Source organism: Bufo bufo, chromosome 11 (genome assembly GCF_905171765.1).
Source record: "Bufo bufo chromosome 11, aBufBuf1.1, whole genome shotgun sequence".
Classification (NCBI taxonomy): domain Eukaryota; kingdom Metazoa; phylum Chordata; class Amphibia; order Anura; family Bufonidae; genus Bufo; species Bufo bufo.
Genome location: NC_053399.1, coordinates 18705864 through 18725941, shown reverse-complemented (window position 1 = coordinate 18725941; position 20078 = coordinate 18705864). Strand labels below are relative to the sequence as shown.

At 41.3% G+C, this 20078-nt stretch overlaps 1 protein-coding gene across 1 annotated transcript; it reads right to left on the bottom strand.

The window, feature by feature from the left end:
• Nucleotides 1–613: 613 nt before the first annotated feature.
• GSC (goosecoid homeobox) lies at nt 614–6745 on the bottom strand. Its single transcript, XM_040412896.1, has 3 exons — nt 6374–6745; nt 3867–4126; nt 614–971 (listed from the first exon to the last, which is right to left on the bottom strand). The coding sequence occupies exons 1-3, from the start codon at nt 6690–6692 to the stop codon at nt 819–821; spliced, it is 732 nt and encodes a 243-aa protein (XP_040268830.1). The 5' UTR covers nt 6693–6745; the 3' UTR covers nt 614–818.
• Between the last annotated feature and the right edge of the window lie 13333 nt (nt 6746–20078).

Below are 20078 nucleotides of genomic sequence, written 5' to 3'. Positions count from 1 at the left end.
ATAGATAGATAGATAGATAGATAATAGATAGAGATAGATAGATAGATAGATAGTAGATAGAGATAGATATGAGATAGGTGATAGATAGATAGATAGATAGATAGATAGATATAGAGATAGATAATAGATAGATAGATAGATAGATAGATAGATAGATAGATAGATAGATAGATTTTATTTTATATAACTGGCCTCTAAATTCCCACTAATGACAGAGTCTATTTTATCCCGAGGACCTTCCTGTCCCACGTCTTGTACTGGAGGACCACTTATGACAGACAGCGCCCCCCAGTGCATCTCTTCAGTGTAACACACAAATTAAGGAAAGGGGGCGATGAAAATACAGACACAGCCTAGTTACTCAGACATAGTGTGGACTCTCCCCACATCCATCTACTTCAGCAGGCACAGGGGATTGTGGGATTTGTAGTTCTGCAATAACTGGAGAGCCACCGTTAGTTATACTTCCCTCCTGTATGAACCTCTCTCCTTGATATGAGATCCAGGCAGGGGGGGAGAGGTTGGTGGGCCATATGTCCAGGTCATCAGCACTTACCTTCCTTGTCCTGTCCTTGCACAAATGACTGAGGTCACAGACAACACGGTGCAGCCACCATCTGTTTATTGTCGAGAAATTCCTTTAACTTACGGTATAAATAGCACATTCTGGTACAGTGTATATCGGTGCAACACACGGTAATTATATACAGGTAATCATATATACAGGCTATGTACAGGTCCCAGCATGTGTGCAGCTCAGCAGCGTCCTGTTGTGCAAAGTCCCCCCTGTCCACCAGGTCCATCATCATTAGTCCTGGTCAGCAGTCCGAGTCCAGGTCACTTTTGCTCTGCTCCTCTGTTTTCTCTGTCGAGGATTTGGGAGCTTTATTCCATTTCTGTCCATTTTCTGACTCCTCTGATGAAGATCTCTTTTGCCTCCTCCACTTGGCTCTGCGGTTCTTGAACCAAACCTATAAGAAAGGGTAATGGCGTGAGATTAATATTCATGAAGATGATGGTGCTGATAGTAAAATAATATAATACTACTACTACTACTATACTACTACTACTACTACTACTACTACTACTATACTACTACTACTACTATACTACTATACTACTACTACTATACTACTATACTACTACTACTATACTACTATACTACTACTACTATACTACTATTACTATACTACTACTACTACTATACTACTACTATACTACTATACTACTATACTACTACTACTATAACTATACTACTACTACTATACTACTACTACTACTATACTACTACTACTACTACTATACTATACTACTACTATACTACTACTACTACTACTACTACTACTATACTACTACTACTATACTACTACTACTACTATACTACTACTACTATACTACTACTACTACTATACTACTACTATACTACTACTAATACTACCACACATACAATAAGGATTACTAATCATTTCCATTTGGTGACCTTCATTTTTTCCTGATCTAATTCAATGGTTTGCAACCTGTGGCTCACTAACTGTTGTAATACTACAACTCTCAGTAAAACATATATCATAAATTGGGAGTTGTAGTTTTCCAGGTGGTGCTCCCTGGTCTCTATATATTTTTTTACATGCAATATTGATGTAATTTCCTATTACCAGGGAGATGGGATGGAGTCAGCAGAGTAATGTGCGGATCCATTCAGATAATACAACCGTCTGCATGCGTTCAGAACGGATCCGTTTGTATTATCTTTAGCATGGCCAAGACGGACCCATCTTGAACACCATTGAAAGTCAATGGAAGACGGATCAGTTTTCTATTGTGCCAGATTGTATCAGTTAAAACGGATCCGTCCTCATTGACTTACATGGTGTGCCAGGACGGATCCGTTTGGCTCAGTTTCGTCAAATGGACAGCAAAACGTTGCAAGCAGAGTATTGGTGTCCGCCTTCAGAGCGGAATGGAGACGGAACTGATGCATTCTGAGCGGATCCTTTTCCATTCAGAATGCATTAGGGCAAAACTGATCCGTTTTGGACCGCTTGTAAGAGCCCTGAACGGATCTCACAAACGGAAAGCCAAACGCCAGTGTGAAAGTAGACTTAGACCTCCTTCATGCGACCGTATTCGTTTTGTGGTCCGCACACCGCGGATCCACAAAATACGGACACTAGTCATGTGCAATCTGCATTTTTCTCAGTCCCATTGATAGAAATGGCTATTTTTGTTCCCAAAACGGACAAGAATAGGACATGTTCTTTTATTTGTGCCACGGCCACTATGGATCTGCAAAATATGTGGATGTGTGCATGGCCCAATAGAATAAAATGGGTCAGTATGCTATCTGCATGAGCCATAAGGGTTAACGGGGGAACTATTTGAAGGTAAAAATAAATAAAAAGAATATATGAAAACACGGATGTCATTTCTACCTATGGGTTGACCAAAGTTGGCACTGTATGAGACCATCCGAAGGTTAACTGTTAGGGGGCATTGGCGCTGACTGGGTTAACACAGGAAAACCACTGTCTTCTAGACGTAATACGTTATGTTAGGGCGAGCGACATGAGGGTGCCGGCACTGCATAGGTTAAACTGAAGAGGTCGTGTATAGGTATTTACTGTAATAAGTGGCATTAGGAAACCGTCAGGAGAACGCTAGAGTGGGGTGGCTGACGTTAATGGGTTAATTGGGACATAATTAGAGCAGGCTGATGGAGAAGGTGGTGATGATCCTTAGGCCTCATGCACACGAACGTATTTTGTTTCCGTGTCCGTTTCCGTTTTTTTTTTTTTGCGGATAGGACGCAGACCCATTCATTTCAATGGGTCTGCAAAAAAATGCGGACAGTACACCGTGTGCTGTCCGAATCCGTGTGTCTGTTCCGTAGCCCGGCAAAAAAAAATAGTGCATGTCCTATTTTTTTCTAGTTTGCGGACAAGGATAGGCATTATTACAATGGATCTGCAAAAATAACGGATCCACAAAACAAAAAAAAAAAGATGCCATACGGACATCATCCGTTTTTTTTTTTTTTTTTTGTGGATCCGTAAAGAAAGTCTCAGAATTAGGCTACATGCACACGAGCGTTGTTTGTTTCCATGTCCGTTCTGTTTATTTTTTGTGGATAGGATGCAGACCCATTCATTTTAATGGGTCCGCAAAAAATGCGAACAGCACACCGTGTGCTATCCGCATCAGTATGTCCATTCCGTAGCCCCGCAAAAAAAATAGAACATGTCCTATTCTTGTCCGTTTTAGGCATTGTTACATTGGATCCGCAAAAAAAAAGGATGACATCCGTATTCCATCAGTTTTTTTTTGCGGATCCATTGTAACAATGCCCTAAACGGACAAGAATAGGACATGTTCTATTTTTTTTTGCGCGGCTACAGAACGGACATACTGATGCGGAGAGCACACGGTGTGCATGTAGCCTAATTGAGATTTTTCTTTTTCTTTTATATTTTTTTTTTTGCCACCTGTGGTTTTTTTAAGTTTTTTTCCGCCACTTCTTGCACCCAGTGTGTCTTACCGCTAGCGTTTTCCCACTAAAGGTGTTGGCAAAATTCCTGAAAAAACAACAAGAGCTTCCGCGTGGTGCGTTTTTAGATAGAAGCCAGAAAGGCAAAAAAATGCCACCTAATGAACAAAAACACAGGGACCTTCATATTTCCCATAGATCTTCAGCGAACATCTGGAGCTGGTGTTTTTACAGCAAAAAAAATGCACAAACACCCTTGAGTGCAAAAAGTGCTAAAAAAGCAAAAGTGCAGAAAAATGCCAGCAAAAACCTACATGTAAATGCAGCCCTTCACCACTTCTGATACCACAGGGTGCCCTATATTTAAGGACTTGAGACTCACCTCCACTTTCTCTTCCCTGAGGTGGACCCTTCTGGCCAGTTGCTCCCTGGTGCCCACATCTGGGTATTTTGTCTCCTGGAATAAGTTCTCCAGTGCCTCCAGCTGCTCATCTGTGAAGATGGTCCTGTGCCTCCTCTTCCTCCTGCAGTGAAGCTGGTTAAGGAGCTGTAGTTCTGTCCTGGACAATGTGCCCACATTCATATAGGGCAACATCTGTGGGGGCACTGGTGGCATCAATACCGAACCTGCCCCATCATAACCTGGAGAAGAAAGGGGGACAGTTAGGGACTGATACAGGACTGAGCAGCTTCTACCCCATCCCTCAAGTGTATGTCCAGCAACTGTCCCAGATCCTGCACTACAACAGCCTCACAGCAGAGATCACTGGGGTCAGGTCAACACACAAAGTGACAAGTATTCTACTATATAAGAACGAAGACAAATTATTATTATTATTATTATTATTATTATTATCTGAATTTGTACAGTGCTGTAGAATATGGTGGCGCTATACAAATAAATAATAATTATTATTGTTATTATTATCTGAATTGTAAAGCGCTGTGGAATATGGTGGCACTATACAAATAAATTATTATTATTATTATTCAAAGTAATAGCATTTCATTATTTTAAAATTAACCTATTTTGTTCAACTGGTATTACAGTTATACAGTATAATACTGTATATTATGATCATATTCATCATTATTGTCATTACTATTCATTATAATATAAGAATAATCATAATATTATAATAATAATTATAATACACAAAAAAAGCTGTTAAAATTAATAATATATCTAAAATTAACCATACAAGTATTATTATTTATTTTAATATTTTATTAATTATTGATTACAATAATGCAGTGTGATTATATGTATATATATATATATATATATATATATATATATATATAAAATCTATAATGATAATAATAGTAAATCGCTGCAGAATATGGTGGGGCTATAGAAATAAAAATGTATTATTATTAACTACATTAATGAAATCTTAGATTACAAAATGTTCATTTATTATTATTTTTTACCAGAAACTTTTCTAAAACTTTGAAGTTACAAAAAGAACCTCTGACAGTAATAAGTTTGTGGTTCTAAAATGACAAGAACTCAAAGATATTGCTGCACATTGTCTACATGGATTATCAGTAACATTTATGATTCACAACAGAATAACTTTTGTTGATGTAAAAAATAAATAAAAAATAAAATTCTCGTGCTTTGTATTAATTCTAATTTATAGTCAATTTTTAGATTGATTATTCTGCATTTATGATGCTGTTGAGATTTGCTAGAAAACGATGCATTTTGTATTTAGATAAACATCCCGCGGGCAGAGGAGCTGCTCCCCTAGTGCCCGGCGTGGGGGGGGGGGGGGGGGCAGTGTGTGCCACACGGTGGGGGGGACAGCCGCTCCACTGCTCTGCACCAGGGAGGGAATGGGCTTATCTGTGTGTTACTGACCGGACCATAGAAGGATGGAAACCATGCAAAATCCAGAGTATTACTGGGGACCAGATAAAGTGTAGGCAATGGGCAGCAGTAAGTGGGATGAGCTGAAAATGAGGAATTATCTAAAAGCAGAGCAGAAGTATAGAAAGAAAAGTGTAAGAGAGAAGCAAGGAACAGTGAAGAAGAAAAAAAGACTGGGATGGATAGATAGATAGATAGATATTAGATAGATAGATAGATAGATAGATAGATAGATAGATAGATAGATAGATAGATAGATAGATAGATAGATAGGTAGATAGATATGAGATAGATAATAGATAATAGATAGATAGATAGATAATAGATAGTGATAGATATTAGATAGATAGATAGATAGATAGATAGATAGATAGATAGATATGAGATAGATATAATAGATAGATAGATAATAGATGGATAGATATAATAGATAGATAGAACAGTATAGTAGTGGGGGGGAAGGGGGGGCAGCAGTGTAGATGGGACAATCTACCAGTCAGAAAAGAAAAAGAAGCTGCAGCTCATCCAACTTCAGAGAAGAAAGTTCTGTCCTTCATTCACACATACAGATATTTCTTGAGAACAGTCCCAGTAAAAGGACTGAAATGTCTCTATATGGATGAGTACAGGACACGACTATCTTCACTGAACTTGGATGAGTTGCGGCTTCTTTTTCTTTCAGATAGATAGATAGATAGATAGATAGATAGATAGATAGATAGATAATAGATAGATAGATAATAGATAGATGGATAGATATTAGATAGATAGATAGATAGATAGATAGATAGATATGAGAGAGAGAGATAGATAGATAGATATATGAGATAGATAGATAGATAATAGATAGATAGATAGGAGATAGATAGATAGATAGATAGATATTAGATAGATAGATAGATAGATAATAGATAGATAGATAATAGATAGATAATAGATAGATAGATATTAGATAGATAGATAGATAGATAGATAGATAGATAGATAGATAGATAATAGATAGATCTTTTTACCTGTGGCAGTGGATACACAGGAGCATTGCTGGGCCCCCAGAGGTTGCATGGTTCCACAGCAGGAGGGGCCCACAGGAGCCTGCACATGTAACTGTCCATAGTAATAGTTATTGAATCCCAGCCTAGATCCATTCACCGCCTGCAGGGTAGATGTAGGGGCCACTGCCCTGTTGTAAAATCCGCCGTAGTCTGCGCCCCCATAAAGAGACTCCCCCAGGCCGGGGAAGAGCAGGGCTCCATTCTGAGGGAGCAGGACCGACTCCTTGCAGCGAGGCCTGGCTGCCAAGATGTTGTCAATGCTGAACATGCCAGAGGGCATTCCACAGGGCTGTGTGCCAGGGAAAGACAGGGACCAGAGGGGGTGATTACTGGGGGGGGTCCTCAGAAATGGGTCAGAAATCCTCAGATGAGGGGACCAGGAGTCAACTCTGCAACTTCTCTGCTGCTCTGCAACTTGTCCTTGTCTCCTTTCTGCAAACTTTCTCCAGCCCTATCCCAGCAGTGAGGCTTATATACTCCCACCACGTCACCCTGGCTCAGACCCTGTGCACATCCCATACAGCAGCAGCAGCAGCACCCAGGGGCCAGGGCTGGCAGGGGGGAGGGGGCAGCACTGGGTGATAGCAGACTGATCTGTATATTGAGATTTAATGAAATCAATCTAATCCACTCCACTGCCAAAGCCCCCTTTATCCTCAGCCAGCCCTGGGAGCTAATTGCACAGCCTCATAATCTGATTAATACCATTGTGCTAAGATCTGGGGGCTATTAACCCATTCATTGTGTGCAATGTGGAATGAATGAGTGCTACTTCCCTGATTAACCCTTCACCCACCACAGGAGGGACCAAACCCTTACACTGCCAGGTGAGTCCCCCTTATTTTAATTTTTTGCTTTGACTGCACTCGTCTATATTCACTTCTGGAAGTTTTGGATACAATGTAGCAATGAATGGATACAACATGTTACCTTTTATTTTTGCTTTGACTGCACTTGTCTAAAGGTCGCTGCGACGATTCACTTCTAGAAGTTGTTTATTTGGTAAAAGTTGTTTACTAGGAAGGAAGGATGGATACAATGTAGCGATGGATGGATACAATGTAGCGATGGATGGATACAATGTAGCGATGGCTGGATACAATGTTATCAGTGAAGCTGATTGGAAAACATGTTGATTAAGTCGCATGAAAGCATCAATGAGCCGCTAATAGAGTTCACGTGCGGCTTTTGGAGGGGGGTGATGTCTGATGTGGGGGTTCAGGGGCCCCGGCTGCCGGGGTGACCGTCCATGGGTGATGCCTGGTTAATAGGGGAGATGCTGCTGTCGGGGCTGCATTCATTAGGGGCTGACTGTCTGGGTGATTGGCTGCAGTCTCGGACTGTCACGACTGCTCCCCACAATCCACAGGAGGTCACAGAATCACATTAGACTGTTTGCCCATCAGAGATTTATCAGGAGGAGGAAATTGTCCGACAAACTATTAGTCCCTGTGTACAAGGAACAAACCGAGAGAACAGAGGCATTCACACCGAGACCTCCTGACATCATCTGCGTTATATGGGGGGATGGGCAACACAACAATTATATAATACATCACAGAGATATCTAATAAAGAGGAGGAACGATAATAGATAAGTGAGGAAGAAAGAAAGAAAAAAATAATTATACGAGGTGGCTATGGAGATAGATGATAGATAGATAGATAGATAGATAGATAGATAATTAGATACATATGAGATAGATACATAGATAGATAGATAATAGATAATAGATAGATAGATAGATAGATAGATAGATAGATAGCTAGATAGATAGATAGATATGAGATAGATAGATAATAGATAGATATGAGATAGATAGATAGATAGATAGATAGGAGATAGATAGATAGATAGATATGAGATAGATAGATAATAGATAGATATGAGATAGATAGATAGATAGATAGATAGATAGATATAATAGATAGATATAATAGATAGATAGAGTAAACAATCAGGTAGGTAGATAGATGAAAGAAAGAGAGAGAAGAAAGAAAGAAAGGAAGGAAGAAATATAGGAGGTGGCTATGGAGATAGATATGAGATAGATAGAGTAAACAAACAGGTAGGTAGATAGATGAAAGAAAGAAGAAAGAGAGAAAGGAAGAAAGAAAGAAATATACGAGATGGCTATGAAAATAGATAGACAGATAGATAGATAGATAGATAGATAGATAGATAGATAGATAGATAGATACAGTAGATAGATAGATAGATAGATAGATACAGTAGATAGATAGATAGATAGATAGATAGATAGGAGATAGATAGATAGATAGATAGATAGATACAGTAGATAGATAGATAGATAGATAGATAGATAGATAGATAGATAGATAGATAGATAGATAGGAGATAGATAGATAGACAGATAATTTTCAGGAACTTCCTTAGACTTTGGGGGTGATTCCGTTACAATGTCGCAGTCGGTGCCGCTTTCTCACATTCACGCGTTTCCTTGTTTTTTAGTTTTTTATGTAGTTTTTAAAGAAAAGGTAAAAGTGCAGGAGAAAAAGAAGATTCCATCTCCAGCCTCAGTGACTGCACAATTCCTAAAACCGCTCATCGGGGAGGTCACCTGTGTGTACAGTCACTTACACTGTATTTACAGACATAGCCTCATCCCTGCACCAATCACACTGGTCTATACCGAACATGTCGCACATAGGAAATGATGTCGCATCCACTTTATAGGAAATATTGCTAGAACAGGTATCTGTGACTTGTCACCCATAGCTATTGTAGAACTAAAACTCCCGGAATGCCCCTAGACCATACTGAGAGTTATAGTACCAGACTGAGGGGCACGTAGTACATTACCAATCCCTACAATTGTCTGTAATAAGGCGCATATTAATCACATATCACTTGCTAGATGATAAATTCTCCCGGGGACATAAGGAGGAATAATAGAAGGAATTAGGCAGTAAATTGTGCGGCTGGAGGTTGCTAAGCGATCAGATTTTAGCGGTAAAATCTCAGCGTGGGCGCAAAGCTGCGCCTGATCCGGCAGCGAGCATTGATTTCTGCGACATCCCTGCTAATGACTGCTCCTGGGCGGCGGCCCCGTCCGGCTAATCACACCCGGCCAATTCATCATCATATTTATCTAGTTTATATTTATCCATCCATTGATCTATTTATCTTTGTATAATCTATCTCATATCTGTTTATTATCTAGTTTATATCTGTTGATCTATTTACCTTTCCTTGTTTCTCACATCTATATTCTATCTATCTATCTATCTATCTATCTATCTATCTATCTATCTATCTCATATCTATCTATCTATCTATCTATCTATCTATCTATCATCTATCTATTATCTATCTATCTATCTATCTATCTATCTATCTATCTATCCTTCTATCATTCTTTTTATTATGCATATCAATATATTGGTTATGTGTTCATATATCTACCTATCTATATTTAACATCTTTCTATTTATTATCCATCTCAATATATCTGTCTGTCTATCTATCTATCTATCTATCTATCTATCTATCTATCAATCATCTATCTCCTATCTATCTATTATCTATCTATTATCTATCTATCTATCTATCTATCTCTCTCATATCTATCTATCTATCTATTATCTATCTATCTATCTATCTATCTATCTATCTATCTATCTATCTATCTATCTATCTATCCTTCTATCATTCTTTTTATTATGCATATCAATATATTGGTTATGTGTTCATATATCTATCTATCTATCTATCTATCTATCTATCTATCTATCTATCTATCTATCTATCTATCTATCTTTAACATCTTTCTATTTATTATCCATCTCAATATATCTATCTATCTCATATCTATCTATCAATCTATCTATTATCTATCTATCTATTTATCTATCTCATATCTATCTCTCTATCTATCTATCTATCTATCTATCTATCTATCTATCTATCTCTCTATCTATCTCTCTATCTCTCTAGCTATCTAAGGCTGTTCCTAACTGTTAACAGAGAATTCTTCTAACTATTCTTGAAATTAAATTAAAATCTTACATTTCTATAGAAGATAAATTACTGGAGGAATGATAGAAGTGTCTGTGTCCAGGTTTCCAGTCCCTGGCCTCAGAGCTTCTTACCCTCATGGAGCAATGTGACAGATATTGGCCCCCAGGTCTGTGTTAGGAGCCCCAGTTTATGCTGGGATCTGCCCCTGCCCTTCAGACCAGTGACACCCCCCCCCCCCCTATATTATTATTATCATCCTATGTGGGGGGGGGGGGGGCAGAGAGCCATCAGGAGTGACAGTGGTGGAGAGGCTGCAGCTTCAATCACTGTCATTATGTAACATTATCTGCAGCCACTTACCCCCCACCCTCAGAGCTCCACGTACCAGACCATTACATATTAATGGCACACTATTTTGCAATAATTTTAGGATGAGTCAAAAATCTGGGTGCCCCTTTTTCCATTTCAAAAAAATGCTTCCAATTTACTTTAAAAGGAATGTATGTATAGAATTTCCAGGGTGTGTATACCTTTGCAACAGGTTTCTACTGTTCTGGTTTTGATTGCATGAAAATGCTACCGTTTTGTGTGTACAGCTCTCATGCAGACCTATGTGTCACCATCATGAGAGATCCAAAGCTTTTGTAGTCTGATCTAGCAGCCACCCTTTACTCTCATTCATCCACCTCCTATTTTACTGTTTGTAATTTATTTAGAAAAGAGGTCAGAGGTTGTATGATGCCAGGAAGAGTAGTCATGGGGATTGGGCAGATGATAAGGGATAGAGGTTGTATGTTGCCAGGAGGAGTAGTCATGGGGATTGGGCAGATGATGAGGGATAGAGGTTGTAAGGTGCCAGAAAGAGTAGTCATGGGGATTGGGCAGATGATGAGGGGTAGAGGTTGTATGATCCCAGGAAGAGTAGTCATGGGGATTGGGCAGATGATAAGGGATAGAGGTTGTATGATGCCAGGAAGAGTAGTCATGGGGATTGGGCGGATGATGAGGGGTAGAGGTTGTATGATGCCAGGAAGAGTAGTCATTGGGATTGGGCAGATGATGAGGGGTAGAGGTTGTATGATGCCAGGAAGAGTAGTCATGGGGATTGGGCAGATGATAAGGGGTAGAGGTTGTATGATGCCAGGAAGTGTAGCCATGGGGATTGGGCAGATGATGAGGGGTAGAGGTTGTATGATGCTAGGAAGAGTAGTCATGGGGATTGGGCAGATGATAAGGAGTAGAGGTTGTTGGATGCCAGGAGGAGTAGTCATGGGGATTGGGCAGATGAGGGATAGAGGTTGTAAGGTGCCAGGAAGAGTAGTCATGGGGATTGGGCAGATGATGAGGGGTAGAGGTTGTATGATGCCAGGAAGAGTAGTCATGGGGATTGGGCAGATGATGAATGGTAGAGGTTGTATGATGCCAGGAAGAGTAGTCATGGGGATTGGGCAGATGATGAGGGGTAGAGGTTGTATGATGCCAGGAAGAGTAGTCATGGGGATTGGACAGATGATGAGAGGTAGAGATTGTATGATGCCAGGAGTAGTAGTCATGGGGATTAGGCAGATGAGGGATAGAGGTTGTAAGGTGCCAGGAAGAGTAGTCATGGGGATTGAGCAGATGATAAGGGGTAGAGGTTGTATGATGCTAGGAAGAGTAGTCATGGGGATTGGGCAGATGATAAGAGGTAGAGGTTGTATGATGCCAGAAGGAGTAGTCATGGGGATTGGGCAGATGAGGGATAGAGGCTGTAAGGTGCCAGGAAGAGTAGTCATGGGGATTGGGCAGATGATGAAGGGTAGAGGTTGTATGATGCCAGGAAGAGTAGTCATGGGGATTGGGCAGATGATGAGGAGTAGAGGTTGTATGATGCCAGGAAGAGTAGTCATGGGGATTGGGCAGATGATGAGAGGTAGAGATTGTATGATGCCAGGAAGAGTAGTCATGGGGATTGAGCGGATGATGAGGGGTAGAGGTTGTATGATGCCAGGAAGTGTAGTCATGGGGATTGGGCAGATGATGAGGGGTAGAGGTTGTATGATGCCAGGAAGAGTAGTCATGGGGACTGAGCAGATGATGAGAGTTAGAGATTGTATGATGCCTGGAGGAGTATTCATGGGGATTGAGCAGATGATGAGGGGCAGAAGGGGTATGATATCAGGAAGAGTAGTCATGGGGATTTAGAGCATGAACAAGGGAAGAGGTGGTATTATGCCAGGAAAAGTAGTCATGGGGACTGAGCAGATGATGAGGGGCAGTGGTGATCTGATGCCAGGAAGAGCAGTCATGGGGATTGAGCCGATTATGAAGCCTTGTATCAATATAAGGCATTTGGTTATTATGTAGCAAGTACATCCAGGTAAATAAACAAGAAATAATCCAGAATTGCTATGTCTATTCCAGACCATGGAAGAGCAGCCTGCAATACCCCAGCTTTTGTAAAACCACAACTCCCAGCATGATCCATACACTTCTATAGGACTTCTGAGAACAGCTGGCTGAGCAGATGGGCATGCTAGGAGTTGTAGTCTTGGAGTGCAGCAGGTTGTTGTCCTCTGCTGAACAGAGATGTCCCTCATGTAAGAGAAGGGTTGGTGGTCTGGAAGTTGCCATGTATGTTATCAGTTCAGCCCTCTACGCACCCTTATAAGGGTTAACAGTCCATAGACCTCTGTGACTGGCAGTCCGCTGAGCAGAATCCACATTATGGTAACAGTCCAGGGACTGGTGTTTTGTTGCTGCCCCTGAAGTCCCCCCTCAGCACCAGGGACCAGTGTGACTAATGTGCATTGGGCTTTTCCCTTTGATCTAATATACAAGGTCTGTCCTGGGATGTTACAAAGATTAGGCAGATTATACATATTATTTTAGTGTATTATTTACTTAGTTATGTGTTGTTATTATAATAATCTAAGTCATTGCCCCAGGGTATAGGAAAACCTAGCCATGCTTCTAGGAAAGACAGACATGAGATAAATGAAATAGATACAATAGAAAGGAAAGAAAGAAAGAAAGAAAGAAAGAAAAGTACATTAGTTATCTATGGAGATAGATAGACAGTCACTGATATTGATGAGCGGTATTAAAAATGAAAATAATAAATCTTTATTAGGCTCCACGTGCAAGCGCTCTCTGACTGTTTGGCTACAATGCTATTATTATAACCGCATGCCCGACAAGCTCCTGATGAAAAGCCGCAACAGGGTCTTAGAAACGCGTTGAGTAGGGTTAGCGGTTATTAGCCAGACTAGAGCTTAGCGGCAGGGAGGGTCCTTAATTGATCAGTGTATGATGTGACAGATCATAGGGATACAAGGAATAGGGACCCTAGTGTTACTTGTTATCTGTGGTGTACTACACTGGGGCTGGACTACATTATAGCCCCAGACTACTGTATAGTGACATCACGTCTGAGGTGGGATCGGGTTAGTGTATTGTGGTGAAAGCGAAGAGCGGGGTGTATACACACATACTATACCCACCCACCTCAGCTTAGAATTGGCCGATCTGTTCAAAGGGATTCATCAATAGTTTTAATCCGAATAGTAATAAAGATTTATTATTTTTATTTTTAATACCGCTCATCAATATCAGTGACTGTCGATCTAACTGAGGTGGTAAAATATCCCTATTAGTATTTTCTGTGACTTGCTCAGATAGATAGATAGATAGATAGATAGATAGATAGACAGATAATAGATAGATAGATGATAGATAATAGATAGATAGATAGATAGATAGATAGATAATAGATAGATAGATAGACAGATAATAGATAGATAGATGATAGATAATAGATAGATGATAGATAGATAGATAGATGATAGATGATAGATAATAGATAGATAGATAGATAGATAATAGATAGATAGATAGATAGATAGATAGATAATAGATATATAGATAGATAGATAATAGACAGATAATAGATAGATATGAGATAGAAGATAGATTAGACACATTTAGTGAGCTGGGTCCTTCCTCTAATACAGTAATTTCCCCTCTTTTTTTAAGTGTCTTGTAAATGCCGGCTATCCGCTATTTATTGCGTTTGTATTTCCAATTCTAATTGTCATTTCATCTACTTTGCTGAGAGTCTATTCTTCATGTATCATAAGTGCCCATGTGGGTCCTAAGTAGTGATGAGCGGCAGGGGCTATATTCGAATTTGCGATATTTCAAGAATATTTGGGCAAATATTCGTAATATATTCGAGAATTCATGAATTCGAGATTATTTTCTTGATTGCGAAAAATCTGCAATGTAATATTCGTGTATTGCGCGCGAAATACAGGCATGGGTCACTTTTGCTACATTTTCCAAGCTGCTAGAAGTTTCCTGAGACTGGAGAAAATGGTTGGCACGGCAGAGCATTACAATAGCTGTATATGCAGATAGAGTGCTCCAATATATTCTCGATTGCACTAATCGGCAATTAATGATGCGAATATTTTTGCGCAATACGAGCAACTTCACATTTTATCAGGTCTGAGTAGATATTACTGATTGGTGCACTAAGTATTGGTGTGACCTCACAGCTCTATGTCTGTAGCCTGTATGTATGGACAGCAGAACCTATCACACTGCACTGGAACAGCTCCACTATATCACTATCTAACCTCCACTGACTATCTAACCTCCACTGACTATCTAACCTCCACTGACTATCTAACCTACACTGACTATCTGTATTATATATATAAACTGTCTAATGTAATGATGCAGGAAAGCAGAGAGCACAGCAATGTCACTGCTCTCTCTCAGATCTGCATACACTGGCTGCTGGGAGGTTCTTATATAGTAAGGGGTAGGCAGCTTTCCTATTGGTTGCTAGGGATGTTGCTAAGCTCAGACAAAGATATTGCAGCCTTCTCATTGGCCCACAAGCAAGAAGGGAGGTCACTGATGGAAAAAATCTAGAATATTTGAGATTACTAATATATATCACTATATTCTAAATATTTGCGAATTCTCAAAGTGCCGATATTCGCGCCCAACACTAGTCCTAAGCATGAGGATCATGTGTTATAAATGTCCACGTGGATCCTGTGGCATGGCTGTCACGTGGCGCTCCATGATGCGGTTTCTGCAGGATGTTGCCCCAGTTTTCTACCACAGAAGGGATTATTTTTCCAGTTCTGGTGCACACTTTGGCTGGCACCACTTTGGTGACAGGTGACTAACGCGTTTCACTCTGTTTGGAAAAAAGTTTACACAAGACTCAACCTATTCCAACAAACACAAAGATGAAAGCCCTGCAGCCCCGTGGGCCCTATAGCGCCGCGTTATACACTCCTGAGTCCTGTCCATCAGCGGCACCATTTATGACACATTACGCCAAACAGCATAAGAGTAACAGAAAACCCAAATCCCATCACTCATAGTGTTAGGAACGTCAGAGGTGGAATCAACAAGTTTCTTAATGGACTCAACCAGTGTGTTATATAAAGCAGACGACCTATAGTCCATGGATCAGCTCTGCCCCCGGAAAATCCCCATAAATGTAATGTCCTACGTTGTCTTCTTCTGCCACATTGTTGAACATTCAACTCAGCTGTAGCTCTACCTATGGCTTTTACCAGGGGTGCACCTAGCCTTTCTGCTGCCTGAGGTGAAAACTGAAATGTCCCCCCACCCCCAATGCCAAATTCTCACCCTAACCCCTTCCCTCCAGCCTTACTGTTAAAGGCATACTTGGAGAACATGACCTATAGTGCTACAAAGCATACAGGGTAATACAGCAATACAGCTGAATATGCAGAGAGGAACACTATCACAATGAAGGCGCTCATCGCCCATGGCCTTTCTGCTGCCCCCTACTTGTCCCTACCTGACGCTGCCTGAGGCAATTGCCTCACCTCGCCTCATTGGCGGTGTGCCCCTTGGTTTTACCCATTACGGCAGCTCCTACATCCAGCTTTCCCAGGCTCTTGAATGGCAAGTCTGCCTATGGAGCGACTCGGTAAGATTTGCCATGCAGGGTTGTAGGAAAGCTGGGGTCATCATTGATGGTAGAATCTTCTTTTTTTTTTTTTGTGTCCATCATGAATTCAGTTACAAGTTTTACGACCCATGTAGCATAGATTTGGGCCAATTTTTTTCCCCATTAACGTAAATCCACGCCAATGGGACGCCAAAAATGCCAGCCAATCACTGGTCTTAGCAGTGACCCATCTCACCAGTGGACCTTTCCTGGCATTGCCAGTGAGCCGGCGCAGGGTGCTCAAAAAAGCGTTGAAATGACGGCAGCAGTGGATTAACCCCTTCTGACCTGTTTTATTCATAAAGCTTTAAGTGGGCCATAAACTGAATGTAGGCTCGCTGACCCCGGACCGGTCAATTTTTTTTTTTCCGATGCATTGGTTAACCACACTGCAAATCCCCAACCAGAAGCTGGCCTTGCACCTTAGATAATAGTGGGACATAGTGGTCAATTTTGCTGTTTTTTTTTTGACGGACGGTTGGTTTTCCATCTACAACTGATCATTTTGAGACCCAAATAATGGTAAAAAAAAAAAATAGTAAAAAATCACAATCAGTGAGAGGTTATTGTGGCTTCTGTCTTTTTGGAATGGTTAGGCCCACCATTGCCTATCTTTGGTCGATGTGCACAACAGAAGAGGGGATGTTGAGCGGCGCCATAAAAGTAAGAGGTGGATGGGAACGTTCTGGTGGAGGTGGACCTGAGACACCCTGGATGTAAGACTTCACACATTAATAATTGCAGCGTGGATGATAATTGAAAACAAGTGTAACAGACAAAGCCTCCAACACCTCAGGGTCCTTCATCCTCAGAGAGCGCACGGCCCGGACTGACAGCTCAGTAAACACTGACACGTTCAGGTGTTAATGAGGTGCCAGGACCTATTGTGGACAGTCCCACCCACAGTCCTTATCATCTTGTGGATTGGGGATCATCAGGTTGATAAGTTAGTGGAATCCTTTGCTGCTTCATTGTATCACTTTATTGTCTTGGATACATATCAGTGGTCACATGTGTCATTCTTCCTCTGTACTTCCTGTAGGGGATGGCAGACTAGAAGGAGCTCCAATAGACATAAAAAGGGCGCGGATTCAGTTGTAGTTTTCCTTACTGCAAAAAAAAAAGCTGTACTCTTAGGCCTCTTTCACACGGGCGTTCCGGATTTGCTCCGGATGCGTTGCGCCCAGTAGGCACGCAATTGCAGTCAGTTTTGACTGCGATTGCGTTCCGATGTTCCGTTTTTTTTCCGCGCGAGTGCAATGCGTTTTGCACACGCGTGAGAAAAAACTGAATGTGGTACCCAGACCCGAACCCGGACTTCTTCACTGAAGTTCGGGTTTGGGTTCGGTGTTGTGTAGATTTTATTATTTTCCCTTATAGCATGGTTGCAAAGAAAAATAACAGCATTCTTAATACAGGATGCTTACTAAAATGTGGATTGAGGGGTTAAAAAATAAAAAATGTAACTCAGCTCATCCGTTTGTTTGCGCCGCCGGCATCGTCTTCTTTCAGGACCTGGCAAAAGGACTTTTGATGACGTAATCGCGCTCACCACGTGGTGACGTCAGCGCAGGTCCCGCTGAATGAAGATAGAAGATGTCCTATTCTTGTCTTCTTCTTCTTGTCTTGTTTTGCGGACAAGGATAGGCATTGTTACAATGGATCCGGAAAAAACTGATGCAACACGGATGTCACACAGTCGTCATCTGTATATTTTTGTGGATCCGTCTTTTGTGGACCGCAAAATACATATGGCCGTGTGCATGAGCCCTTACTCCTGTGGAACTTCTTTTCAGATTTCCTTTAGGGCTCATTCAGACGGCCGTATGTGTTTTTGCTGTCTGCAAATTGTGGATCCACAAAACACGGATACCGGCCGCAATTTACTGACCGTGCATGGCTGCCGCTCTGATAGAAAATGCCTATTGCAGACAAGAATAGGACGTGCTCTATATTTTTTTGCGGGGGCTGCGGAACGGAACTTCAGATGCGGACAGCACACGGTGCGCTTTCCGCATGTTTCGCGGCCCCATTGAAATGAAAGGGTCCTCACCCATTCCGCAAAATTGCAGAACGGGCGCAGACCCATTCATACGGCCGTGTGAATGGGCCCTTACTCCGTTTTTTTGTACTTTTCTTTTATCCCAAAAATCCATAGGAGCCTTTGTCGCAGGGATTGGTGGATGCCCCCAGCTGCCGACATGTATGATAGGACATGCTGGATGGTAGGGATAGGGGGAGCACTTAAACATTGTAAGTAGTGTTGAGCAAACTTGTGTTTTAAGTTCGGCGTCTAAAGTTTGGGTTATCGAAGAATCGCGTTATGGATTCCGCTACCACGGACCATAACGGAATTTAGACTCCAGAACGCGATTCTTCGATAACCCGAACCGGAACTTTAGACGCCGAAAATAAAAACACAAGTTCGCTCAACACTAATTGTAAGTTATGAGATGGCAGATAGGGGGCGATATTTCCACTGAACGTCCTACAGTGAACCTTATTGTATTCTGCCATCTAATATCGACACATTGTAATCAGCAGCATTGTGGACATTACACACGTCAGGACCTAATCTTTCCCGCTGTCACGCGGCCGAGTAGAACTGAACTGTGTTATTTCAATCATCGCCGCCTCTCCAGGTACACTCAGCGCATATTTACTCCGCTCTTAAAAAACATTTCTCCCAGATTTATGGCTGCACATTTAGAATTACAAATTGATGCATTTAAAATGTAAATCCGATGCTAAAAAGTCATTTACGTCCAGACTCTTAGAATTATTCTTTTAATAATTTGCTCTGTGTTTTTTTTTTTGGTTTTTTTTTTCATGCAGGAAGCAGATGGCGAATAGAAAACTTTTTTTTCCCCCTAGTTTCTTTTGCTTTTCCAGGCAGAACCCTGAAAAAAGGAGCACTTTATATCACTATAAAAAGAGTTCTGAACCTAAAATAACACATCAGATTTATAGCCGCCTGCAATGAGAAACCGAAATAGCTTTAACACGCTGTTCGCAGGAAAGGGAAAGAGCCCATTTGGTCGCTTAACCCTTCAAGAAAATAGTCCAAGTCCATTTCCTTGAGTGTATCTGCAAATTAGGCTTCCAATCCGGCACTGTGGCGGCACCTCTCTGGTCCAAAACCAAACGTATCGGAGCTACCGCTATGGCCAAGAAGTAGTTAAAAGGCATCCATCACCAATTTGTCTCTATGACACTGGCTGACCTGTTACATGTGCACTTGGCAGCTGAAGGCATCCGTGTTGGTCCCATGTTCATATGTGCCCACATTGCTGAGAAAACTGATGTTTTAATATATGCAAATGAGCCTCTAGGAGCAACGGGGGCGTTACCATTACACCTAGAGGCTCTGCTCTCTCTGCAACTGCCGCACCCTCTACACTGTGATTGACAGAGCCAGGTGTGATGATGTTTTCAATGCCTGATCCTTTCGATCAAAGAGCAGATGGGGCAGCAGTTGCAGAGAGAGCAGAGCCTCTAGGTGTAATGGTAACGCCCCCGTTGCTCCTAGAGGCTCATTTGCATATATTAAAACTTCATTTTTCTCAGCAATGCGGGCACATATGAACATGGGACCAACACAGATGCCCTCAGCTGCCAAGCGCACATGTAACAGGTCAGCCAGTGTCATAGGTACAAAACTGCTGACAGATGCCCTTGAAGAAGCTTTCCAGAGATATCGAT